Source organism: Melanotaenia boesemani, chromosome 11 (genome assembly GCF_017639745.1).
Source record: "Melanotaenia boesemani isolate fMelBoe1 chromosome 11, fMelBoe1.pri, whole genome shotgun sequence".
Classification (NCBI taxonomy): Eukaryota; Metazoa; Chordata; class Actinopteri; order Atheriniformes; family Melanotaeniidae; genus Melanotaenia; species Melanotaenia boesemani.
The window spans coordinates 11,517,288-11,545,242 of record NC_055692.1 but is presented as its reverse complement, the minus strand read 5'-3'; the positions used below and the strand labels follow the sequence as shown (position 1 = coordinate 11,545,242).

Here is a 27,955-nt window from a genome sequence, read left to right as displayed (position 1 = left end):
GCTGTAGCTTTAAGAAAAGGGGGCGTGTCATCGTTGGGCAGTCCCTTGTATTTGAATATACAGTAGTTCAGCAGCAAGGCTGCAACAGGATTGCGTCGGGTGTTTTTCGTTTTCAGAGTCGAGCGCAGCAGGACGTGTGGTTTATAGTTTTCGGTAATGCTAGTAACTTAGGTCTATATTTAACTTCCATCTGATAACACCCAGTTAGGGAGGCGTTTTCTCCACCGCATGCACAAATAGACGAACGGAGAGACACTGGTCGTTACCTGAAATATGGATTTACACATATTGGACCACAGGCTGCGGGTCACCAGCATATCCAAGAATGGGCTGGTGCATTTTACACACCCCCTGATAAAACTGATATTTCTCCGGAACAGGACACGGTAAGAAAACAAATTGATAAGGCCAGATTGTTGAGTCGCTGCGCTTGTGAATCAGTCTGGTAATCCAGTACGGATATGTGAGCTAGAACCTACAGCGTCTCTTCATTCATTGGATGGCTGAGCTTTTGTTGGGTTGTTTGTCTCTGCGTGTCTTGCTCTACCCTCCTGGATGAACAGCACAGCATGCAACTGTAAAGGACTACATTAGTTGGCTGCATCCATTCTCTTTGTACAGTAGAAAGTGGGTCATTTTTGCACAAAAAGCTGCTGTTTCAAAGCAAAGACTTAAGTAAGAACATGACTTGTAAAAGATATGCATGAACGCATGCTGCTTCCTCTTAGCATTGGATCAAAGGGCTTAAAAAGCCTGCAGTGGCCTTTTGTGTTTAAGTGGAACCTTGCCAGTTTAGCACAAACTTGACACTTGACCTCTTTTTCTCCAAATCTACACACCTTGTCCAATTTGTCCACACCTTATGTTGGCATTAGTTAAAGTTTACAGTCAATATGGACATCTTTTTTTATTTATTTTTTGTTGTTTTGTTTTTAACTCATCTAGCAGCCCTACATATGCATGTTTACAAAAAGAGCTCAACATCAGCCTTCAGGCTACAGTATGCTGATTGTCAAAGGATATGCAGCAAACATCAGGGGAGAATATCCCTCTCTCATCGCCTTTGTGATATCTGTCGTCAAGCTGTCATACGGTTCTCAGGTATTTTATCATGATCTGCCTGCTATGTGAATTAGCTGGAGCAGCCCTCTTAACATTTTACTAAACAACATGATGAAACACCTGCCAGGATGGTCATCTGAGTATGCAGTATGACACTGAGACACTGAGAATTGAGATTTAAATCAGATGTACTATGTCACATGCTTTTCTTACTGTATCTGTTCATTCTTGCCTGACTCTGTCAGAGCTCAGTTGTCTCATAGTTTTGAGTAAAGCAAGTCAGGGTGAATTACACAACCCTATAAAATACTTCTGAGTATTCTGAATCATTCATATAGTAGCAGGGTAATTGCATCAGGAAGGTTCTGGGTAACATCTTAAACAGAGCATGTGTCTAGATGTGGCCTTCTCATTTGGTAGTTGTGAGCTTACATTTTCATTTGGAAATGCTTTGTGAAGAATAAATTGTCAAAAGCATTACAGGCTGAGTCCAGAACCAACCAGAAAGAGCATGCAAGCCTCATTTCCTTACATTTACTGTCCCGTCTTGTTTTTTGTTTTTGTTTTTTTCACTGTGCTGTTGTTCATGCTTCGTAGTTACATCACCATGCTGCACAGTGTTTTGCCTTGTTTTTCCTGTTCCTTTTCTATAGTTAAATTCTTTGGTCAACCTTTAAGTGATTCATAGAGGAGTGGTTTAAAAAAAGTTCATTGGGCCTTTAAACAATCAAGAAGCAAAAACATGCCTGATTATTCTGCATGGTTCTCGCCATCTCCCTCTTTCAGGCCTCTCCTATTCATTAAGCAACTCCCCGCACACGGTGGTTTGACAACAGCACTGAGAAGAATTTTAATGAGCCGATCACTTTAACAGCACTCGTTACACTTTTTTTCAATGGAAATTTTTCCTTCTGAAGTCTGGCACAGATAGACTTGTCTAAAAATGTGCAGTTTAATCTTTGCTGTATGCATGGGGTGATTTTTTTTAACAACTGTTTAAACATATAACAGCTCTTGAGTAGATTTTTATCAGAACTTTGTCATTGACTAACATTTATTTATATCCTTAGGTGTTTTATCTTTACACAACAACTAAATATGCCTCAAAATTCAGTTTGTAGTCTGGAATTGTCCTCGGTTTTCAGTTAAGACTTCATTGGCAGCGTTATCATCAAAGCCCAGTGTTAGACCAGTATGTTTGTCTTTCTATATTGTGGATAGAGCCCTTCAGGCACCACACAGTTCTGCTTTCTTCGTCAGCAGTTAACTAAACAGAACATGGACTTGAACAATGCCTCAGCCGAGCCAGAAACCCGGTTGGGAGTTTTCCACTTGTCTGCTTCAGTGATTTCTAAGATTGGGGCTCTCACTCCACTTTTTTTTTTTTTTTTTTGTAAGTTGTGAAGATTACACAGAGCTCGGCCGGGGGTTGCTTGAGGCCCATTTCTTACACTTTGCATCAGTTTTGTCTTATCATGTTTCCTCAGCTTGAACATCAGTTGCAACCCCCCCGTTACCACCGACTGGAGCAGCCTCCGGCCCTTAACTGCTGCTGCCACCCGTTGTTTTGTGCAGCTGGATCAAAGTCCAGAGTCTTATGTGCTCGGTTTTCATCTTCTCCACTCGGCCGCTTCCTCACTACCTGTTGCTTCCTAGTCTCTTTTGGTTATTTTCCGTCCTGCTCCGGTCCCTTCCAGCCTATTACCACTGATCACACAGAAGCTTCGCATTACACATGTCTGCATAAATATCATGGCTGCACAACACTGTTTAAAGCTTTTTTTTTCTTCTTCTTCTTTTTTGTGGGTGAATATTTAAGAATTCTCCACCAGGTGACTTTAAAAGGTTATTTGTATAGAATCATTCTAAAATGACAGGGATGGTTTTGTAGGGAAATGCAGTTGCATAGAAATATTATCTTTAATGCTGTGTAGCTAATGCCACACTACTTTCAACTGAAATACATTTACATGACTTTTTACTGGAAACGTCCAGTAAAGTCAGGCTGAAAATGAACTTTTAAAGTATATGTAAACATATTAGTATTTCTGAATTTGTACTAAATTTTCTTTGTCGCAGTCATACTAACAGACATTGGTAATCAGATTACACCTACATGTGCACATTCAGTAGAATACGAGTTTCCTAGGTCCTGTGGGCATGCTCCAGAGTTTTTGTGTGGGAAGTAACAACTAAGAGTAACTACATATGATACATGTATCTGTTTTTTTTGTTGTTTTTTAAATACCTATATAACAATTCTGAACTGTACAGATCAATAAGCAATTTCAAGTAACTGCCCAAATTGGCTCCAATTTGCCGCCAGGTAAGTTGTCTGTTATATTAGCCCGTCATTTAGTAGGACAACCAGAATAAAAAGCCCGATACTAGCAAGCAAAAAAGGGGTTTATCACTACTTTTTGTAGCAGAGTCAAACATGCTTTGGTCAATAAATCAATTCTCCCCCAATGCTTGTACTGGTACAGGGACAGAAGTCCAGTTAAATGGCCTAGTTGAAATATAATCCTAGCTCAAATTAACTGTGCATTTAAATGTATTGCTTCATTATAAGGAGAGTTTCCTCTTCTGCTTTCTAAGCACCATTGGAGAGCCATCCAATTTAAAAAAATGAGAAACAATACTCTAAACTTAAAACAGACTATTTAATTCACTTGGATGCATATTTGTATGGTGCAATGTCATTGCAGCCTTAATAAGAATGTTTGATTGCTATTTATTAAGCCAATGTAAGGTTAAAAATATTGCTATCATAATAACTGACTTATCTTTTACAATGTGGAGTAGGAGGACAGGTGATCATTTTTGAGAGGCGGCAGGATGAGGAAACTACTGAAATCGTGGACTAAAGACCACTTTTGTGCTTCATGGGTAGTCAGAGTTTAAATTTCTTAACCTGAAAGTGCTTCACAGAAGAGTGTATTTAAAGATGTGCACAATGACAACAGCATTTAAGTGTCTACTCCCTCTTAAAACAGACCGCTCTGCCATCTGGCTTTAACAAGTGTGAGTTTCAAAGTCAGATAATGGGTTGAACACACTAATTCTTTTCAAGTATAATGCAATCTAAGGTTAAATTCTCCAGTTGGGATTCATGAGCCTGCATTTTTGTCAAGCTAGAAAATGCATCATTTGGTTAAATTTCAGTTAGTGATAACCCCCCCGAAAATCTTAACAAATTCAGTCTTATATAAGATTATTTTAATTAAATTTCTGTAACAAAAGACATCCTGATTTCTCTTCCTCTTTACATAAACTTCAGGAATTTAGTGACTGTAGGTTATGCAATCTTCCTGATGAAAAGATTAAAAAAGAAATGCGCAAACACTATTTGGTGCACTGTCATGCTGTTTTCTTCTGAGTATCTTCCAATAAACTGGCGATAAGTTGACACCTCTTATCTATCCAATCTGTACCCTGCAAACAGGAAACCAAATATGCACCATCGGTTCACAAATGGGTTTCCCTTGGGCTGCTTGACAACAGTCAACATGTTGCTATCACAGCCTTTACTGCTCTTTTCAAAATTATATAAAAGTACCAGACATGACCACTCATGCTTGCAAGATTACTGCTAGGCTTACTGTACCTGCAGGAAACGGCAAGCTGAGGAAGGTGAAGGTTCAAAGGGGAAACCGGAGGGGTGTTATAACACAATGGGCTGGCTGGCCTTGTTAGCACAACTGCAGTTAGTGTTACAGTGTTTTCTCTCTGTGTCTCGCTCATTGTCTCTCAGTGGTGTGATCGTCCCATTTCATGGCAGGGATTGCTTTTTTGCTGAGTCAGTAGTTTGAGCGTTTCGCTCAGGCTTCTGCTCGAATAGCCAGAGCTGACTGATAGGAAGAGAAGATTCATCTCCAATGACAGCCAATAAAACTAGAAAATGTGCCCCCCTATATAGTTTTGACAATTTATTCCAGTCATTTATTGTTTCATTTAGAGATTACTTTTTTAAAGACAAGTTTTGAGGTTTTGCACTTTTTGTACCTGCTTACATGTAAAAACTGGTTCACATTCTCACTTCCCTTCCCAAGTTTTGATTTTGGGTGGCTGAGGAGGTCGTTGTCCATCAATCTGAAGGCTGCTGCTTTGATGTTCAACCTTTTGGTCCACCTGTTGATTGGTCGCTTTGGACAATAGCATTGTTAAATGAATGGTGAGTAAATGAAAGGATATGAGCAATCTCACAAAGGAACCAAGGGTATCCTGTCCTCGAAGGTAGCTGTCATGCAGGTTACTGGATGTTTCCAGCTACAGCACACCGGAATCAGATTGTTTTGTCGACATTACAAGAAAAGGTTTTATCTGTGTTTCTTCAGTATTTGTGGCCAGTTATACTTGGACATCTAAGGTTAACTCGGGTAAAGCTCAATTTACACTAAATGTTTGTTAGAATTGTCTAAATCGGCTCTGGCACCTCAGAGCTCCAGTCCAGATTCTAGGGGTGACCATTAGCGCCATGGGACACATGATTTGTAGCAGTGCTTTATGGTGGCAGCACTGGTTATTTGGTTTCTTGTCCTGTGGACTGGCAGATACGACCTCCACCCACACATCCCTTGTGTTCGTGATCATCTTAGAATCTGAGGATTTTTTTGGGGGAGGAAGGTCAAACTTTAAAGACTTCATTAGTTTCACTTTTCACTAAGATGAACATCTTATGTTTTCAGTGGCCAGTTCACATGAACTTTGAATTATCTAAAAAAGAAAAAGAAAATCTAAAGGAATGTCCATCACCTTACACTTCAGATTCCAGTCTTACGGCTTGTGGGCTTATCTTTGGAAGCTTACCGCTGAGCGAGCAAAACATCTCCCATTCATGCACGTCAGGTTTGAAGGGCTATATTATATAATGCATGAACATATAACTGCATTGCCCTTTCTTTTTTCTTTTTAAACTTCAAACCATACCAAAATCCATTGTCTAATTTTTTTCCACGCTTCCTCAGCAAGTTTTTTTCAGCATAGTCTCACAAAGACAACATTCAGTTAAACTGAATGCTGGCCAGAGAACCACGTTTGAAAGCTAATGCTTTTGGCCCCAAGCAGTGTTAAGAAATTACAATAAATTTCTATAAATGTTGTGTTGCTGCACAACATCTAGTCCTTTTTATGTTTTTTTTTTTTGTTGTTGTTGTTGTTGTTGTTTTGTTTTCTTTTGTAAAGTTGTACTCAGCTGCTACAAATATTTCATAAAATTGTCTCTTCTTAATAATAGTATTAAAAGAACACAGAAGCTTTGATTGTTGCCCAGAAATGCAAAACTCAGTGTATATAAACATAATTTGTGTGATTGTGTGACATAATTAGGTGAAAACAGAAGCCAGAAAAATCATTGCATTTAAGAAAATGTTGCCTTGACTCTCCTTGAATGAAGCAGTCTGTAACCATACCAGTGGCCCAGTTTAGTGTATTGTCCACCATTTGCTGTAGACAAAAGAGTAATGCAGGCATAATGCTGAGCTTTTGGTTTGTGGTAATTGAATCACAGTCAGTCCTGCACCCTATGTACGTTTCAGAGAACCCCCTCTTATTTGCTAAGTTCCTGGAAACTGTTGTTATCAGGATCTGACATGTCCTTTGTTGGGTCCAAATGTCTAACACTGTTCTTCTGCCCACTTTCCTCCTCCTTTCCTGCATTTCATGTTTTAATATTCTCTTTATTTTCTCTCTGCTCTTTCAGATGCAAGTTTTTCAGCCTGACAGAAACACCAGAGAACTACACAGTTGTCCTTGACCAGGAAGGATTCAAAGGTAAACCTCTTTGTGCATCACTATAGTGAGGGAAGTTTACCAGACACAAAGTCTCAGTCTACATTTATTTTCTGTCTCTTTTCAGTAGGATGTTATACGTTTTTAAAACCTAAATAATAAATATTCATCAAAGATTAACCATTCAGCCAAACATAAATGGTTAAATCAATCACGAAGTCAATAAATTAAGGTCTTTTCTGAGGTGCTGGGGGCGTATCCAACTAAACCCTCCTTATTGACAGATCTCAGATCATCTCAAATGACACACTAATAAATCAAACATTGATCATTTTAACTGAAACAAACTGCTTGGATGTAAAAATCTATGATGCACACCAGATATAAACACCTTCCAGCTTTGGAATAAGTTACAAACACAGCTAAATGTGTAGATTATATTTCCTGCTGAAGACTCAGCAGGGACATGTGAGCAGCAGGAAGAGATTCAGCCCAGGAGTCACAGCGAGGCCTCCGTTAATCTCAGCAGCCACTGGTAAAAAGTTTGAGCCCAGAGGTGAACAATGGTACGGGAGTTGAAAACAACTGCCAGCTTTCTTTTAAAGTGACTCCACACATAATCAGTCAACTGAGCAGTCCCTGACTATAGTTTCTCCTGAAAAATTAGCTTTTTTTTATTGACTTTCAAGCCTAAACTAAACCACTTTTGCTACACAAGTGAAAGTACTCAGTGGAAATGGGAAAATCAAAGGTGATTTGCAACTGAAATGCAAGGGAGGTAATATAAGGGAGGTAAATGGATCATGGCTATCCCTTGGCAAAATTTGTAAGTAATTTTTAGCTTTGGGCTCTTTTGGTTGATTATCTGCTTTTAACAACCCAGTTATTCAAAGTTTTAATAGTTAAAAGAGAATGTAGTGACTTGCATAAAAATGATAATATTCACAGAAATTGGAATGATTGGAATCATTCCCTGAGAGTAACACATGAAACCATTTTTCTGTGGAAAACAACTGATTCCTTTGGCTTCTGGCGCTTCTTATGTGATGAACAAGAATCCACTGTGCATGAGTAAAAACCAGTGAGAGCCATGACTAGTGTTAATCAGTGCTGCTTTTTCAGTTGCTAATGTTGCCTGCCCGTGTGAGCCAGACAGCATATTTTGCAGGGATGGGATTTGGATGCAGAGCTGAAGCACAGCAGAGAGGGAGGTAGAGATGAGCAAGTTGTATTATTTGGAATCTTTTCAACATAATCAACATAAATCTCAAGGTTTTTAAGTCCTGCTTAATAGTTAATAACCTTGAACCCTACACCAGTATTTTGCCATTATTAGGACTTTGTCTGCAACATAACAGATAACTACAGTCCCATACACTTTTTTACTTCCCATCATTGCCCTCTCTTTTTGCAAAGATCCAAATGTTAAAAGCATGTTATTGCCTCTGGCTGCTCCAGTATTCAGTGTCTCCTTTTTCTCCTTCTGAGTGTCTATTTTAAGAGTTGAAACTGGTGTGTAGTGAAGCCACAAGGGGCTGTCTGTGACAAATTATGCCGGCCAGACCAGAGGCCCTTTGAAGGAGAAACAGGATTAAAAAAAATAAATAAATAAAAAAATCACTTCTGGAGGTAGACGCAATTTGGCAATTATTTTCATTAGAAAGATGTTAATGAAATACTTATCACAAAGTTTTGTGCTGCTACTGAAGGTTTTGAAAACTTCAAAAGCAGATGCTTCTCGTACAGCCAAGGATAGTTTTCCCTGCTGAGTATTCCGAGTTTCACTCTGTTTTGAAAATCTTGTAGGTTTTGAAGGACTTTTGTATTAAAAGATAATTTACTTCCTGAGTAACATGTTTCCAAGGTAGTACCCACTCTGGACTTTTTCAAGGGAAAAGAGCAAAATAAATGGCTCCAGAGACTCAAGATGTTACGGCTCTACTACTCTGCATCACCCTGTTACTTTGACTCCTCCTTCAAACCAGCTCAAAGTACCCGAGCAGAAAAATGCTCTGGGATCAGGTTTCACGTTACATCCAAGCCTCTTTTGGTGGTCTCGATAGTGCTGACCTCTCTTGGGCATAATACACACTTGGGGTGCTTTGCAGTATAAATAACAGGGGTTTTTTCAGGTCTCCATGGCAAGGGAAGAGACTGCAGGTGGGAGACAGGAAGTGTGTGTGCACATTATGTGTGAGTTGCAACAACAGGAAGTAGTTACTTCAAGCTGCCTGAAAGAACAGCCTCAAGAAGACTAAAAGAGTGTTTCTAACATAAATATGTGATGAGGTGCCAGATATCCCTTATCCTATTTTATACTGTCATATTCAGGGAGTTTTGTTTTTGCCAGTGACTTCAGTTCTTCTTTACTATCCCAGCTTTGCTGCATTTGGGAAATAAAGTCTTATTTTGTGATTCTTGACTGGTTAGTTTAGCTGCCTTGTATAAGATTTTGAAGCACATACAAATTAATTTGCAACCCTGTAATTTTGTTTGAAACCTCATATACCAGATGTGTTTATAAAAATATCAGTGTATTTTCCCATCATTCCATGTTTTCAGTTACAAGGACTATGCTTAAGTATTTGTCCAATTTTGTAAGATTTCTACTTGCAGAATGAGCTCAACAAAAAAGTACTTTTTTGTTGTTTCTTTTTTTTTTTTTTTTTTTTTTTTTTGGTGCAATGTAAAGCAAATCATCTGTTGGTGCAGAAACTACTAACAGAGGCCTCTCAGAGGAGAAACAGACCCTATATACGTCCTGCACCCTGTTATCCAGTAGAGGGCGCTCTAGTGTCATTAAAGCAAAAAGTGTTCATATTTCTTGTATTCAATCAATGAGCCAAAACATCTTAATGACTATATTTGAATATATAATTACCCCCCCCCCCCCCACTGCTACATCTGAACATATTTGTGGTGTGATTCGTTGCCCAACTTTTCTCCTCTTGATGCCACTCAGAGCTGCGGCCCTCGGAGCACCTCCAGGTTGAAAGCTCCATCTGGCTGCCACTCAACGTGGTCTCCAACGGCAACGCCTCCAGCAGCTCGCAGGCTGTCGGCGTGACCAAGATTGCCAAGTCGGTCATCGCCCCCCTGGCCCAGCAGCATGTCTCTGTCTTCATGCTCTCCACTTATCAGACAGACTTCATCCTGGTGAGCGTCACTCTTCTTCAGTTTCACAACTCCACTCTGTTCACTCACCTGTCCTGCTAAAATGGAAATGGCACCCTAAGCTGTTCACCCTATGATTTAAGAGCTTTTTTTTTTTTTTTTTTTTATTACAAGCACTCAAACACACAACTCTAAATCTATAATCCTGCAGTGGAGCTTTCACCTATTGATCTCTGTCAGACAAAAGAAGCATTTTGCCCACACTCCAATTTTACAGCTGAGAAATTAATTCCCGACAGAGCTGAGAGCAGAAAAAAGTTAGTTGATGTATTACGTCTGAAAATGTTAAGTGGGCAAAAATGCATAACAACTTGACAGACGTTTGCGTCAGCAAGAATATTAATGGTTGACATTCTGGCTGAACCTTTTTTAAAAAAAGAGCTGATGTTGGAAATAACATTTTGATTGAAGTCTGCAAATACACACAGTTACAATGCTGATCTTTGATATTTAACTATCATATCTTTTGTGCTGCAGGTGCGAGAGAAAGACCTGTCTGTAGTTGTCAGCACTCTGGAGGAAGAGTTCAACATTTACAGAGAGGTGGAGGGAGAGTCGGTCCCTGTGTGCTGTCAGGATGTTTCCAACGGCCTCCAGAAGAACGGCAAAGAGGGTGAAGGTCACCGTCCTGTTTAGTATCCGTTTTCTTAGCAGTCAGCCACTGACGGGGTTTGTCTCAGAGGAGGAAGTCAACAAATATACACACTATGTAGTCGCAGGACTGTGAAATGATACTTGTTTTTACTCACTACTTGAATAGTGTAGTGAAAGTAGATCTTAAAGACCTTCTTCACACATGCATGTAGCATTTATTTTAATTGCTCACACAAGATGTTTCAAACTTCACTGTGAAGTCTACTCTAAATTTTTTTGTCCAATTTTGCACAGTAATATCTTAATATTATACAATTATCTTGGCTAATAATGCAAAATGCTCAAAATAGCTTCAACAAATGTGTCACATAAGTGTACATAGTGTTTACATACACTCACCGATCATTTGTTAGGTCATCTTGCTAGTACCGAGTTGGATCCACCTTTACCCTCAGAACTGCCTTAATTCTTTGTGGTATAGGTTCAATATTCATGAACGTTTCTGCTCCATATTGGTGGGATAGCATCACACAGTGTCTGCAGATTTGTCTGCTGCACATCCAGGATGAGAGTCCTAGATGTGGAGGGTCTGAATGTCACAACTGAAATCAAGACTCATCAGACCAGACATTTGTCCAATCTTCTATTGTCCAGTTTTAGGAAATGAATGTCTTCAGTTTCTTGTTCTTAGCTGACAGGCGTCTGACTCAGATGGTTGTTATCAGTGACTGAGTTACTGCTGCCTTTTTATCACCTCCAACCAGTCTAGATGACATAGTTAGCTAGATACATAGATAAATACAGTAGTAGCGGTTTAAAAGTTCCCCTGTTTCCATGATGGGTCCTTGACTGGTTCTTGACTGGTCCTTGACTGGTCCTTGACTGATCCTTGGCCGATCCTTCACAGGTCTGTGGGGGTAATGTAATCCCCCGCAATGACGTCGTCAGCGAGGCTCTGCCCCCAAGCAGCCCAAGTAAAAAAACAGCTGCAATCCCTCTTTTGTCCACGGGGAGGAGCAGTGATTTGATCTTGCTGCTTTCTAAACAGTTTATAATGAGCTGTGTCGCTCATTTGTTGCATTTTTGCCAACATTTAAAAAATGATTTGATTTGAAAATGGCGTCAAATAAATGTATCAAAAAAGCCGACATGTGTAGCTAATGGTGTTATGAGGCAAAGCACAACCTCCTCAAGTCGGCTAAGTGGTGAATGTCACTAGCAGCGAGCTTTCTAAACATCCCGAGGAGCGCTGCCAGCGGTCATTTGACTGCAACGTAAGTTATTCACAGTGGGGGTTGATACAGCTGCTGCATAACTGAATATTGACAAAATCATAACGTAATATCGGCAGGTAAAAATAACATAATACTGATAATGTGTAAAGCAGGGATCACAAAAGTCCGGACCCAGCCCAACCTATATTCTGAATTAGGCCTCAAAGTGCTATTATCCTAAGTAGATAAGTAAATAAATGGTTTATACTGTGAAATGAAGTGTCCCTGGATTTTATTCATAGCGATCTAGTGATAAAACGTGATAAAACGTCATACAACTGTGTCTCAGCGGTGGGACAGCCGCCTGCCTGCTGTCTGAAGCAGGCACATGCGCAAAGGCTGGTAGGAATGACAGGAACCAGCAGCCTATCATCACACAGGGTTTGTGATCTTACAGCCAATCAGAAGCAGAGTAGGGCGGGCATTTATTACAAGTCCGTAGCCGTGATATACGACAGTTTGGCTGAGAAAGAGTCTCCCTGAGCGGCTCTGTGGAAGTTTAGACGTGCTAAACTGCTCGTAAATATTGATGTGTTTACTTTTCCAAACAAGTAAGCAGGTAAAACTATAGACAACAACTATATAATAAAAGTCCTAAAATACCAGGTTCAGCCGTTTAGTTTTTAATACACTATAAGCATGGTAGCGTGACTGGCGGTCATCAAAAGACCGCTGGCGGCGCTTCCAGTGTTTAACACTAGAAAACCCAGAGATTTCTTACCCCTCTACCATGCCCAGAGTACAACCAAAAGGCTGCCCGGTTTGAAATTAACAATTCAATGGCCAACAATTAGCACCTTTACATTTGTAAACACAGCCATTACCTGCCGTTAGCTGTTCAAGCATACTCCTTGGGGGGAGGAGTGTGCTTGAAAAGAGCCTTGTGGACTGTGCTGTATAGTTTCACTCACCACAAACGGTATTTGTGCTTTTGACCATTTCTCACATTTTCATGTACCCTTTATTGAGCATTGGTCATGTGAGTTTTCATCGTCATCACACTACGCCCAGCTTGCTTTCAAGTGAGAGATTATCACGTTTCTGTTTCCACAAAGGCCAAAAGGAAAGCATAATCAAGTATTTCAAATGAGAGATAATTACATTCCTTTTGACCTGGGAACAGAAAAGCAAAATCAATTTAATGTTCCTCACTTCCTAATATGGTGCAACAAGGTTCACAGTCCTCAATGTTTTTAGTAAAAAAAAAAAAAATTTAAAAAACACCTTACTAACAGGGTGGAATGGAACATAACAGAGTGGAACAGAATATAACAGGGTGGAAAATATTTGTTCCCAATTCCAAATAAAAACGCGTCAATGGCCAGATGATCAGCAATGAATAAAGATATTTCTACAGTGATCCAGATTTTTTGTTTGTTTTTTTTGTTTTACATTTTAGATTTTGTAAGAGATGGGTGTGTTTTAACAACAGCAGTTTTATCCGTGACTTTAATCGATAATTATTATCATTATCCAGTGTATAAAAATGTTGGTGTAAAAACGCCAAAGATAGATAAGCATGATGCTGAACTTCGTGGTCTAGCTCCTGGTTTGGTGTGTCTTGTTCTGTTTATTATCATTCTGAAAGGTATACCAAGTTGTGGGCTGCATATATGCAGGCTATGGCACACGTTAACGTTAAAAAGCACACTGCTTGTTGTAAATACTTGGTTTATGCTTTAAGAGGTAAATATTTTGGTTAACATGTTGAAGAAATATCGTTGTTTCTTTTTTCATCTCTTGCTATGCTATTGAATTTGGCAACATTAACATGGAAATTCACTGCATTAGGACCGACTAGCCTACTGAATTTCTGGTAGCATGACAACACAAACTGGACTCGTTTGACCACTCTTACCCAATGTGCAACAATCACAAAACTGGGTCACTTGTTCAGCTGCCTCATTGCGGCTCATTTACGTATCAATCCACAGTCAAAGTGGTGGTGGAGGAGCCTAAGAGATGGTAATTTTCTGGAGCAAGTGCGAATGTTGAAGAAGGCGCATGTTCAAGTTGGGGGCTGCATACAGTACCTTTTGGAATGGTAATCAGAGCGTGTCGGGGAATAGCCCACCTGGAGGGGTGACGTAATCGGGATTCCCGGCGAGCAGGAAGTCGCAGCACAGCGAGTGTTGGATGTCCCCCCGCGATTAGACACATTGAAGTGGAAGAAATTATCTCCGATCCTGCGTGGGGCTTTTATCTGTCGCCCTGTCTTCTTATGGAGGTGAAATAAATAATATGAGAATAAAATAACCCTTCCTAGCTACCTCAAACAGATTCTGTGTTGCTTGATCCAAATCTGATTTGTCTATGTTAATAATGCTAATATTAAAAGATTAATCAGTATGATAAATACATCCTATTGAGAATAGAGCTAGGGGCTGTGATCCAGTATTTGAAAGGTTTTATTAACCTACTAGCATTCATTTCTGAATAAAACAATTGGCAGCGCACAAGCATGTTACAATTTCACATTCCACGTCAAACGATGATTATGTATTAAGTTTTATGCATTTTTATGAATTGTGACTGGCCATCAGAGGTGCTTTGAGTGGCGCCTCTGCCGGTCAGTGTAAATTCAGATAAAATCTGACAGACTACGGGCGATGAGAAGTCTGTGAGAGAAGCGCCATCTTCTGGGTCTACCCTATATTACAAGGAATGGGTGGAGTTTGATTAAAACATCGACACTCCCAGGAGAAGGAGGGGGCCTCTCTGGCGGCTGGAAGTTGGAAGGCAGCTGGCTGGAACTGGAATGGAACTGGGCTGGAAGCCAGCAGGTATTCGGCTGGCTTTCAGCTTGGATGGGAACTTTTAAACCGCTACTACTGTACCATTCATCACCATGAGGGAAATTCAGATTGTCCAGCAAATTTACACATATTTATAATAAGATAATTAAGATTAATGCAGTAAGTAGAGCAGCAAGATGTAAGAGTAACAGTTTCCACTATAGTTATGAGGAGTATACTAGAAGTTACTGTTGTACAGTTTAATGGTTGTGGGGAGAAAAGAGCTCCTGAACCTCCCAGTCTGCCTGTTTAACAAGGTGTTTTAGTCCAGACAGCTGTCACTCATTTGATGTTTTCTCTTTTCCAGACCATTCTTTGTAACTCAGTGCCTTCTAGCCTATATATCTATACTTTATGACGCACAATTTAGAATGAAGAAATATTGTTTATATCAAGTTAGCTTGTTTTGAGTTAAAAATATCTTATCTTTGCATTTTGTATTGTTGGTATGGTCATTGAAAAGTGTTTTTCATTCATTTTTTAGGGCATTTAATTTAATATTCAGCTACTTTAATTTTATTCAACAGTTTTAATGAACATGGGCCCCTCATGTGCTTATAGCACTCAAGCAAAAAAGCAAATACAACCATCTCTTTGGTTACCTGACTAAAAAATTCTATTGAGATATATATCGTGATTCAAGTAAAAAAAAATATTATGATTGGTCATTGAAATTAAAACATTGGTTTTTAAAGTCATGGAAAGGTTTTAAAGTTGTCTATAAAAATCTAGATATAATGGACCAAGTGGTAGTAAAAACTACTATATGTGCATTGGTTGGTTTAGCTGCAGAAACATATTTTTGTCCAAATATCACCAATATCTTTTATTTTGATGCTTTTTTTTATATATTTTTTATTAAGATATTTTTTATGTTATATTTTCTAATTAAAAATGTTCCTTTAAAGGTAATTTTATAATTCTGTATTCATCGTATACATCATTATATACTATATACATCATTGCGTTTTCTTTTTTTTTTTAATTTTTCTTACCTTCTTCATAACCCCAAACGTGCTGTACAGTGAAGTCAGAACATATTGAGAAAATGTGGCAGCACTTTCACAACTGTTCACATCTTTCCATCTCTAAGTTGAATGGTTTTGTTTTGCATAGTAGAGGCATAAAAGTAACTTGTGTCATCTTTAGTGACCGTACAACACTGTTATATTATTTTCATCTGCAACACTGGAAGAATGATGTTAAAATGGAGCTTAGAAAGTGGCAGGTTTAAATCAAGAGAGGGAGTGAAAAGGGTAACAATGACCAGTGGATGGAGGATCCAGAATAAATGAAATCATGTGGTTTATGATTACCAGTTTTTATCGTAAGTTTAAAAAGAAAAAGAGTTTTTCCAAACCATGCACAAATGTCAGCTTTGTTTCTTTCAATAAAAAGAAACCATCTTTAAACTGCAACCTTTGTTCTTTTCTGGAGGAAATCTCAACTTGTATGATATTGAAATCATTTACTTTCACTGTAGAAACATGAAAAGTTGGCGTGACTTTTTAAATTGACTACACAATAAAAAATGCAAGGCAAATTAAATTCCAAAGCACATTGTACATCACCAGTGTTTGATAAACCAATGCTGTCCACCTTCCTCCAGCCATCCAGCCTACAGTTCACCCGGTGCTAATCCCCCAGAACCAGTTCTGTGTCATGTCTCTGGACCCGGACACGCTGCCATCCATCGCCACCACCCTCATTGATGTGCTCTTTTATTCCAGCAGGTAAGATGCCAACTGTTCACACCACTGCAGTACCTCTCTGAAGCACAAGATGGCAGCACATGATAAGTAAACAGCTGTAATTGGAAGTGTTTTAACTCCAGTTTCTTTACTATTTGTGCATTCAATTTTATTTTATTCATTTTAAATAAAGAAATTACAATAACTGTTTTATGTTGGTAATTTATTATCATTGGGTGACTGATTCTATATGATCTTATAATAAAAATCACTTCACTCTGGTTGCTTTGTGTCTCTGACATATTAATGTGTCTTTCTTCTTAGTCCTAAAGAAGAAACTCAGTCGTCTCCAAACCAGGACTTGGACTGTATCAAGTTCTTCTCTTTCTCCCTCATCGATGGCTACATCTCATTGGTAATGGACACAGAGGCTCAGAGACAGTAAGGATTTATAAAAACTTTTACTATATTAATGGAGCTTCATATTTCACCATTAAAAGTAATTAAAATGATAAATTAAGTTTTATGGACATTAAATACAGTAAAGCTGCTTGGGGCAATAATTGCAGTTTTTCTTCCTACTGATACGTCACAGTAAAAGCTTTCCACAGTCTTGATATTGTTTGATATGAAAGTTTCTACAAGATGGAACAGAACTTCTAGCTGGGTCTTTATGTTTGAACTTGGTTGAAATCAAAGTTTGACCTTTGTGCTCTAGATTTCCGGCTGATCTTCTGTTCACCAGCTCCTCTGGGGAGCTGTGGAGAATGGTCCGTATAGGGGGACAACCACTCGGTTTTGGTAAGGCCACTTATTTTAATACCAATTTATATATATATATATATATATATAGTTTATATGACACTTTCTGTTTGCTTCATATCTAGATGTAGCAGCTGGTAGTCGAGTTGTGCCTATTATTATTTATTTATTACCTATTTTCTTTTATGTCGTCCTTTTTCTAGCATTGAAATTGTTTATATTATTATTGGAATTAATGTTGTGATTATGGCATCCTAGTCTGTTTTCCTTTCCATGTTTTATTTATGCTTTTTGTCTCTTTACCCATCTGCTTTTTACCCTTCTGTTTCACTCTATGTTTTTTCTTTTGTTTTCTCTGTCAGGTTCAGCATTAGTATATCAGTTATTGACAGAGTTGATAAATACAAATAAAATAATTTAAAAGGATTTAAAATATCAAGGGTAACCGTACGGTACCAGTCAAACATCATATCTAGTGTGGGGTGTGTGTCCAGGCTTTTGACTGGTAGTGTATAACTGAGATTCCTCCCTTTGTGGCGCAAATCTGTCTGACAGAATTCGGTACACAGACCACTGTTCTGCATGTCATGATGCTTAAACAGGATAGGGTTTAAAAATAAAGAAATTAAAAGAAAAAAAACTATTATGGGGGAAATAAAAGTGGCTGTCACCTGAGTGAGAGACATCAGCCGTTTCTCATTGTCTTTAATTAAAAGAGTTATTTATTCCAACTAGGAACAAGACTTTGAAGAGGACCCAAATTTGTTTCTATGACTATAAAAAAAAGAAAAATAAATTTTGAGTGAGATAATTTTTTATGTTGGTGACTGTTGGCTATATTTATTATCTAGAGGAGGAACAGCTGGTCGTCCGTGTGATAAGTCACATGAACTCCACCAGAACAAGTTGCAAATTTAGTTTTTATTTAATCATTACACCCATCACCTTTTCTAACTTTGCATCAAACATTGGAGGAAAAATGTTGGTGGAACAAATTTTTTTAAGAGTCTTGTTTCTTAGTCATCGCTCTCACTCAGGCGTAGAGCGTTCTTGCGAAATGCATTAGAGTTGCATTATTAGTTGTTCTTTCTCATGATTTTGTTTAAGAAAAAAGACTTTTTTTATTTACGACCCTAAATTCAAAAAAGTTGAAATGCTGTTTTAAATTAAAATAAAAAACGATTACAAACCCATATTTTACTACCAGTAGTACACAACAAACATATTAGACATTTTACCATTTTACGGAAAATATTAGCTCATTTTAACTTTGATTGCATTAAACATCTCAAAAAAGATGGAACAAGGACAAAAAAGGCTGGAAAAGTCATTGGTACATATCAAAACAACTGAAAGAGCATTTAATAACTAATTAGGTTAATCTGCAACAATGCCGTGACATGACTGGGTGTAAAAGGAGCATTTCAGACGGGCAGAGCCTGGGCATAGGTTCAACAATTTGAGACAAACTACATCTTAACATTGTGGAGCAATTTTAGAAAATTGTTCCTCAGCATACAGTTGAGAAGACAGAAGATCCCACCTATTAGTGGATAATATCAGTATGCTAAACCACAAACTACATCCTTCACAAAAGCATGGCTCCAGACCTTTCACCAGTACAAAAGATTTGGAGCATCATGACATGAAGAATGTGCCAATGAGTTGAGCAGCTAGAATCCTGCATCAAACCAGAATGAGGAAAGCATTTCTCACTCAAAACTCCTGAAATTTGTCTCCTTACTTCTAAGATGTTTAAAGTTGTTAAAAGAAGAGGGGGTGCTACACAATGATAAACATCACCCTGGTCCAACTTTTGCTACGATTAAATTCAAAATGAGCTCATATTTCAATGAGAAAGTAAAATGTTTCAGTTTCAGTCATCTGATGTGATGTTTATGTTCTGTTGGGAGTCAAATATGTGTTTATAAGATTAGCAAAACATTGCATTCTGTTTTTATTTACATTTTACACAGTGTCCTAACTTTTTTTTGAATTGGGGTTGTAATTCCCAGGTTTTATGTTATGTCATCTACAACAGCTTGTTAAGTTCTGCACAAGTCTGTTAATGACCCAGTCATTTGAATCAGGTATGTTGCTGCAGGGAAACATCCAATACCTGCAGGACACAGAGGACCAGAGTTGATGATCCCGTCATATAAGATGTTTTTTTTTTCTTTCTTCAGTGAAAGTATCTGTACTGGTTTTGTAGTATAACAAGTGCTTTTTATGTGTGTTTGTAGATGAGTGCGGTATAGTTGCCCAGATATCTCAACCTCTTGCTGACAGCGACATCTCAGCCTATTACATAAGCACCTTCAGTTTTGACCATGCTCTGGTGAGTCCACCCATTTTATGTCATTAACTGAGCAGCCACACCTTTTCTTACGAAGACTCACTTTATTTGTAACTCAAAATAGTTTTACAGTTACCTCAAATATTTAAAACACATAATCATCCATTTCTTTCTGGTGAAAGTCAGATAAATCTGATTGTCGTCAAATTTTTTTCATGGCTGAATTGGGATCAGATAAAAAGTCACATTGGACAACCACGAGAGGTTTAGTCATCATACCAAAGAAGGTGATTTTGCATTATTTTGAGGATTTTCTTTTTTTTTCTTTCTTGGTAAAGAAGTGTTTATGACTTATGTAAGTCAAAATTAATCATGCAACTTAACATTTTTCTAAAATTTCATATTCAAAATTGTATTTAATAAACGCTTGACCTCAGCTGTCATAGGAATTAAGTTTACTCCATCCACATTTGCTGACTTGTTTCCTGATTTCATTATTACTGATTACTTATTCTAATCAACCACACAGTATTTGTCAACTTGTTTGTGTGCAAACATTTTAAACTGTATCTGGAGCTGCATCTTGTCTTGAAAATTACCAAGAAATGCCTATGTGGGTCATTGATGCGCCATTACCTTGAACCTTATCACAGAATGTAGATTGCAGAGTGACTCGGCCTGTAACATTCTTCCTATACTGAAATTAAAAGCCTCAATCTTTCAACCACCCTTTCAAAATTCTTTCAAAATCATTTAGTTCTGGAGTTTTGTATGTATGTAAAAGATGTTTCCAGGGGAAAAAAAAATGTGGTCTGTACCAAGGTTTCAAGTTAGATCAGTAAAGCCTAACTTAGGTACAGATGAACCGCAGCACATGAGTTATGACATTGTCTCATTGCTGAACTAAAGGTAAGCCAGAATGCAGTGTGTGAAAGTCTGTTCCCACAGGAGCTGCTAATCATAAGTGCACCTCTAAAATATAGTCAGTATTTCTTCTCTGTGAAGCAAGACTAGCACAATGCTAGCAAAACACCATATTTAACCTACAGCATACATGATCTCTGGGTTATAACAATTTATCAACAACGGTCTCCTTAAAAAAAATATATTTTTCATTTGTTTTCAATGTAAAAAAAACAAAATCATTGGTGAAAATTCCCACTTATACACTAACCAATCACTTTATTAGGTACATATGTTCAAGTTCTTGTTGATATAAATAGCTAATCAGTCAATCACATGCAGCAACTCAAAGTATTTAGACTTGTTGATCATGTTCAAAATGATTTGCTGGAGTTCAAAATGAGCAGCAGAAGACCTCATGGTGGACACTCCTTTCAGCTAAGACCTGGAAACTGAGGCTACAATTCTCACAGACTTAAAAAAAAAGAAAAGAAAATAGAGTCTAGGTTTCAGCTGTGACATTCAGATGGTAGGGTCAATTCTGCAGCAGCTGTGTGATGCCACCGTGTCAATATGGAGCAAAACCCTGAGGAATGTTTCAAAGCACTTTATATGTCATCTAGCTCTTTTTCTCTTAAATTGATACTGAAGAGCATACGTCCTGGGGCAGTGTGAGGTTCAGTGTCTTGCACAAGGATACTTCAATGTCAACCATTCAGTCAGACTTTTATAAAGCACTTTTCATCCGGTTTTCTAGCTCAGTGCTTCACAGAAATGACAAGAAAGAAAGACAGAAAAAAGCCAAAAAGTATCTTTGTGTCAGTCTGTCTTTCTCTCTCGTTTGCTCACACACGCAGACACAAACACACCCTGTCACATAGAAATTATTTGATTTGATCCCAGAATATAAAACTAAGTTTTATACTGTACTGTCAGTGAGTAAAGCCTATAGATGAGGTAAATAAAAAATACATAATGCATTAAAATGGACTAAAATGGGGAAAAAGAAATAAAATTAAATGTTAAATAAAGATGTATGTGAATATGTGGATGCACTTGTGATTGAACCCCCAGCTGATCTAAAACAACCACTACCAGCTGAGCCACGGCTAACCCAGCTGAATTAACAAAGAGCGTGAGTGTGCAGTGTATTAAACTAGCATATTTCACGTAGGACAGCTACGTAATACAACAAGGGTAAAGAAACTTTGAGTAGGAGAATTAAACAAACCAAAAAGGAATGAAAAAGATTAAATAGAAACAAGTTAAAATAGCAGGATTTCCCAAGTGTCACAGATCCCCAAACGTGATTTTAAAATTAAATTGTTTTATTGTTATTTCATTGACTGAATGTTTGCTGCTTTAATCCAGTTTATATTGATTTTTTTTTTTTTCTTGCAACAAAAAAGGTCTCGTCCAGAGGAACTTGAGGACGTGTGAAATAAAGTTGTTCAGGCTGGCTGTGGCTAGTTATTAATGTTATTAATTACTATATAATTATTTAAAATGTTCCTAGGCATGAAATGGGTCACACTGCAGCTCAGTTCCGAATTTTTTTATTTATTTTTTTCTCCCCCCATAAGCAACTGATCAGATTATGACAATTTAAACGGCACAAATCAGATTTTCTTTTTCTTTCTATATTTATTTTTTTGTTTAAATCCGACCCAGGCCACTTTCATATGTGGTCCTGGATTAGATATGTATCCGATTTGTGTGGAAATAACCTCAGTCTGAATAGTTACGCCACATTTCATCAGACTTTGACGCCACAGAATTCACATCACAATGCTGTTGTTTCACAATACTTACAGTTCTTGTCTTTTCCTGTTTTTATTGTAAATGAAACAGCTCAGGGCTGTTCAGGAGTGATAGACCAGGAGGACAGCAGCCATAATGCTGCTGTAAGACAGGCAGCTGCTGAAACAACAAGTCAGGTGGAAACAGATTTGTTTTCTTAGTTCTCTCTTGTCTTAAATAACTTATTTTAAAGACTTAAGATTGAGCTGAATAATCTTAAATGATTCTTGTAGCTTTAAAATTGTCTCAGCAGGTGACGGAAGAACAATTGATAATCATACTGGTTTATGTTTAATATGGCAGCTCAGAAAGCGTGTGTTTGAAGACCGCCTGCTGCACACACTTTGCATACATCCCAACGACCCACTTAACTGAACACCATGACACCGCCACACATTGCTACCTGGTTTGTGGGGAAACGCGGAATAGATCAAGAGAAATGGCCGATAAAAAGCAAGCGTGGCCCAGATGATTTTAGAAGTCTATTTTTTGGTCTTTGTGAGGACACAAGCAGCAGCATTCTGTAGTAGTTGCAGTTGTCTTAGTAATTTTTTTTCCCCAGAGACCTAAAACTCCATTACAGCAGTCAAGCCTACTGAAAACAAATGATGAACAAGTTTTTCTAAATCATGTTAAGTCATCAATGCCCTTATTCTAGATAAATCCTTCAGGTGGTGAGCCACCGAGATGTTTACGAACTTCTGGGTCAATATTCAATGCAGGTTAAGGGCAATAATTCAGCAAATTTATCAAGAAGCATGCACATCTTATAAAATATATTAAAATAAGGCTAAATAAAATAATTTAACAGCAGAACTCAGTTTGTATCATTTTAGAGCACATGGTGCCCAAGTCCAGTCCTCAAGAGCTATTTTCCTGCAACTTTTAGATGCAACCCTTCTTCACCACACCTGAATCAAATGAATGGCTTGTTACCAGGCCTCTGCAAAGCTGAATAACCTGTGCATGAGGGAATTTAACCATTTGATTCAGGTGTGCTGAAGAAGGGATGTATCTAAAAGTTGCAGGATAGTAGTTCTCGAGGACTGGACAAAGGTACTCCCTTGTTGAACATGGATGACAAAAAATTTGCTAAGCCATTTACAGTAATCTTCCAGCTATCTTCCTTTTTTGTTCTTTATTTGTTTTAAAGAGTAACATTAACAGCTAACATTGCATTTGTCAAAATTAGAAGCTTTCCCACATGCTTCAAGATTTACTTCTGCAGCATATTCATTTAATAACATTTATACCATAGTCTGGGTGAATACTCGATTCTGATTGGCTGGAGGGTGTCTATTAAAAACTGATAATGGACACCTATAAAGACTTTCCAGTCAAATAGATTGATTGTTGCAAATTATTGCGCTGACTAAACGCTAGTTGATAACCGTGGCAACAGAAACCTAGACGCCGGGCTGCAGACGCGCCAGATTTTGTCTGTGATGGTGCATTGCTGTGAAAGCAGCTTGAAGGCTTGTTGGGCTCCGTCAGTCCAGGAGAGACGAGAATGGAGCAACATTTTGTCATCCCGCAACTTCCCAATCAGTAGTGGCCAGGATCCACAAACGTTAAATCTCCGTCCTTCAAATGCCACTATGGACATGCCAGTATCTTTATGAAATGTCACGATCAACGGCAATGTTGCATTTCATTTTAAATAGGTTGTCGCCTGTCTTTCTTTCTTGATTACCTACATACTTGATACAGAGTGAATGGTGGATAACATTATAAAACGATTTAGGAAAGACTTACTTGCTTGATATATATTTAAAGATCAGAGTCAATGGTGGATATTTCTTGCAATAAAAACGATTTAGGAAACTATCTGTGGACTTTGACTGTTTGAAATAAAATGTTGCATCATCCTCTGGACACACACAAGCTGTAAGAGCTTCACCCACTCTCTTAAAACACACTTTGTGTCATGTAGCGCAATGTTAAGCAATCATCTCACTTCCCTCCACTGATCAGGTCTAATACAACAGCGGCCGACCAGCTGCAGGTTCTGTGTCAGAGCCGGTTACCTTAGCAACACATCACAATGAGCGATATTAAATAGTCCACCCAGCTGCTTCTTGTGAAAAAAACTTAGATTTAAATGGTAAAAACAACTTTAACATATTAATAATTGATTTAATATTTATTTCTTTCGTAAGTAACTGTGTCAGTATTATTATTATTATCATTATTATTATCAGTATTAGTATTATTACAGTGATAATAATAAAAATAATAGAAAATGGGGCCAAAATTCATCCACATTAGCGTGACAGGCTGATAACGTCATACATAAAATATTTACTTGAAGTTACTGCTGCTGAAAATGGTACTACCAGCTGTTCAATCATGGGGATGTACTTCCTTTTTTTTACACATTTTGTTATATTCTGGCTTAGTTTGTCTTTTTTAAATAATGACAGCATAATATGTCACTTATTGTTCATCTGAGGTTGTACTAAACTCATTTTAAGATTCACCAAGGATTATATGAAGTTTCATTATGTCCTAATAAATAAAGTGTAATTTTTTCCACATAACTACAAACTTTAGTTGGGGATCAAAACTGACAATAAATAAATCTATTTTAAGAAAAAAAATACTCAGCACAAAGATACATGGTCTCTGTTTGTGGCAGCTTTACTGTTCAAAGCACTTAACATCAGTCTTGCATTAACACCAGAGGAGCCACCATACAAGCTGCAACCCTGCCATCAGGAGCGGCTTTAGCTATGAGGTCTTGGCCAAGGATTGTGGGGGTACCAGGGATCAAACTACCTGAACAGACAAGATCAGTAGATAACCTGCTCCATAGCTACCCACAATTATTTATTTCCAGTTACAATTTACTTACTGTAAACATTTGCCTGACTGTTGGCAAATTCAACGAGTCAAACCAGAGGAAGTATGGCCCAATATGAACACTATGATGCTAAATTTTTAGGGTATTTTTTATGAATTCACTGAATCTTTTCCAGTTACACCCTCTGAGGCTTATGCATGAAAATATGAAACTCCCTTTCATCACTTTTTTTAAACGTTATTGGCGTGTCATGAAGCTTAGAATAACCATAAAAAGTCATAGTCAATGGAAAGTTGTTACTCAGTGTTAGTGTCATAACAATCATTCAAAGCTAATAAACCAGTGGAAAGCTCTAATAATAACTTCCATTGATTGGTATGAATGAACTGAATGTGGTTAATAAATATTCAATTAAAACAGACAAACTGACTGTGACAGCACAGCAAATTCTGCTTTCAGACTTCTGAGAAATTCTTTGCAGTGAGATGACTTGTTGTAAAGTACAATCAGTGGTGGTTATCTCTATAGAGGTGGAAATTGTGGCAGAAGATAAAGAGGCTTCTAACTGAGTGGCAACTTGGAGTTTAACTTGGGGGGGTGGAACATGGGGGTGGTGGGGGGCGGAATTATGTAAGGAAGTGTATTTCTAATGCAAGCATCACATTTGATTGAATTGAAAAGACCAGGAAATTATTCTTATAATTATTATTTATCCAATCCCACACTTAAGAATGACAAACAAGGTGTGAGAAGTGTGGAAGTGATGATATACTGCAACCATTTCGTACATTTAAAACCACTTGACTGAATGGCTGCAATAACAGATAATTGAGGACATTCCCAAATCTGACTACACAAAGCTGCATAACTACAACCTCGTGAATATAAGGTGATGGGAGGTTACCCTCTGGCTCATGTTTCAGTCACTTAATCAGATCATTTTATCTTTAGTGAGGTGTGAGGGGAAACTCCAGTTAGCATCAGTAAAGAATTACATCAGCATTTCTTTGGTATCTAAGTTTGTTCATGTATGGAATTTAACATCTGCGGTTAACAAAGCATTCAAAGAACTACTCTGTATCTCTTGGGCTGCACGGCCCCACACTAGACAAGGAATTAAATAATTACATTGGATTGGATTAAATAAATTCTGCTAATGTTCCAGTACTCCAAGTTTTCTAAACTTAAATGTTGCATTCAACCTCTGCTAATCTAATACAAGTTGATTTAATCTTCCCTTTCCAGGTCCCTGAGGAGGACATAGTGAGTGTGACGGATATGCTCCAGCACCAGAGGAAAGAACCAGCCACCAGCTGATTTCTGAAGTGGCGACTGCGCTGGATGATCCGGGCTCAACGTGTCTCCCCTTGCTCCAGTTCCACAAGGATGGGTGTAGGAGGCTAGCAAGGAAGGAGGCTAACTCTGTGCCTATATAAGCGCTGCATTGCTAGCAGTATTAACTACTCCGAATTTGCCATGAACACCAGAAGCGCTTTTCTGTGCTGTTTACACAGATTGTCTGTGAGGCTTCTTGGCCTGCCTTTGCAAGGCAAGATGCAATGAGTCCCAGAGGGCACACAAGCACACATCATCGTGCGCTCCTAAGCACACTTCCAGACACAAAACCAGTTCAAATTCACAGTCAGGGAGTCGGCTCTGACTGTGGATTTGAATGTGAATTGTTGATAACTTTTTGCTGCTTACAGCACTACAGCTACACATACATAAAACATACAACTTGGTCTTCCAGTTATTTTCACATTACAACACGATGTGGCCATTAGCAGGGAGACCAATGCTGGAATTTGATTTAAAAAGAGAAAACTTACATTTTAGTTTCTTTCTCCTTTGTCATTAAGTCACCCTGTATATTCACCTGATCCAGCACCATGTGACCATGTTTTTCCTCAAGTCTGCACTTGATTTTTTTTTTTTTTTTTTTTTAATTGAGAGAAGGATCATTGCGACACCTGAATCCATCAGCCTGTAAAACTGAAGGATAAGTTAAATTAAATGTTCAAAGTTTTCTTCACTATGAAACCAAATTTCATGATTATGTGTGTTTGTATGAGATGTCCTGTGCTACATATTACTCATTTGCCTGTATCTGGCCCAGCCATGACAAATATTAGTCATGTACAGCCTTGTGACAAAAGGACACTATTTTTCAATTCCAAGTAAATCTTTTTGGGATATATATATATATATATATATATATATATGGCCCTTACAAGGTCTTAAATTAGCTTGTTAAAATCACTGTTAACGTCAGATGCTTGGAAATACTCGCCTATATGACATTAACTGACATTGCTGTGCAGGAATTTTGGCCCCTTCTTTACAACACTGTCTCAGTTTGGTGGGTTATTTTCCCAGTCACTTTTAGTTTCTCTGGATATTGCAATGTGGCCTTGAGATAAACTTGCTGGGACATCCAGTCCTGGAAATATTAGCAAATGTCTTGATTTTTTTTCCTCCTCACTTTGAATAATGATTCTCACTGTAGAACAATGGCCACTAAATTATTGGGAAACGACCTTATAACCTTTCCCAGATTGATGGGCAGCAGCAGATGCTTCTGTTTGATTATTGCAGATGTCATTCCTTCTCGTCTTTGAGTAGATGCATATCAAGGAGGAGCATGTCTGCTTGGTTTTTTTTTTGTTTGTTTGTTTGTTTTTGTTTTTTTTTTTCATTTTAAAGAGTTGCTGATGATCAATTAATCAAGTGTATTTGATCAGCAGTACCTGGGTGCTACAGCTCTTAATTCCTGTGGAAACAGTAAGTGTGGGCTTAGTTTTTCACACATTGCTTGATGTAGTTTTAGTTAAATAAACAGTAAATAAACACAGTTTAACCCATGCATTGTTATTTGAGGTTGTTTTGACCTTGTCTTGGGGCCTGGTAAGAACCACGTCATATTTTCTTTTTACTATTTCCCTCTGTCTTAGTTTTTGAAACCTAAAACCTCAGAGTTGAAAGAGGCTGTATTTTCTTTTTTTTCCATGCAGTGTTCTGCCAGTCAGTTCATGAGAACATTCAGAACAGAATTATAGCAGCTGTCAAGTTAT

General features: G+C 38.0%; 1 protein-coding gene across 1 annotated transcript; it reads left to right on the top strand.

Moving 5' to 3' along the window:
- Positions 1 to 53: 53 nt before the first annotated feature.
- On the top strand, positions 54 to 27,015 carry castor1 (cytosolic arginine sensor for mTORC1 subunit 1). The gene is made up of 9 exons (XM_042000658.1): positions 54 to 386; positions 6,764 to 6,834; positions 9,755 to 9,948; positions 10,444 to 10,579; positions 16,239 to 16,362; positions 16,645 to 16,761; positions 17,039 to 17,121; positions 19,326 to 19,420; positions 26,130 to 27,015. The coding sequence occupies exons 1-9, from the start codon at positions 274 to 276 to the stop codon at positions 26,199 to 26,201; spliced, it is 1,005 nt and encodes a 334-aa protein (XP_041856592.1). The 5' UTR covers positions 54 to 273; the 3' UTR covers positions 26,202 to 27,015.
- The last annotated feature ends 940 nt before the right edge of the window (positions 27,016 to 27,955 follow it).

Bases quoted from the DNA above. Each gene is read 5' to 3' on its own strand.
- castor1 (XM_042000658.1), top strand. From the start codon at position 274: ATGGATTTACACATATTGGACCACAGGCTGCGGGTCACCAGCATATCC. The intron at 387-6,763 runs GTAAGAAAACAA...CTGCTCTTTCAG, and splicing joins TTTCTCCGGAACAGGACACG to ATGCAAGTTTTTCAGCCTGA. The intron at 19,421-26,129 runs GTGAGTCCACCC...TTCCCTTTCCAG, and splicing joins TCAGTTTTGACCATGCTCTG to GTCCCTGAGGAGGACATAGT.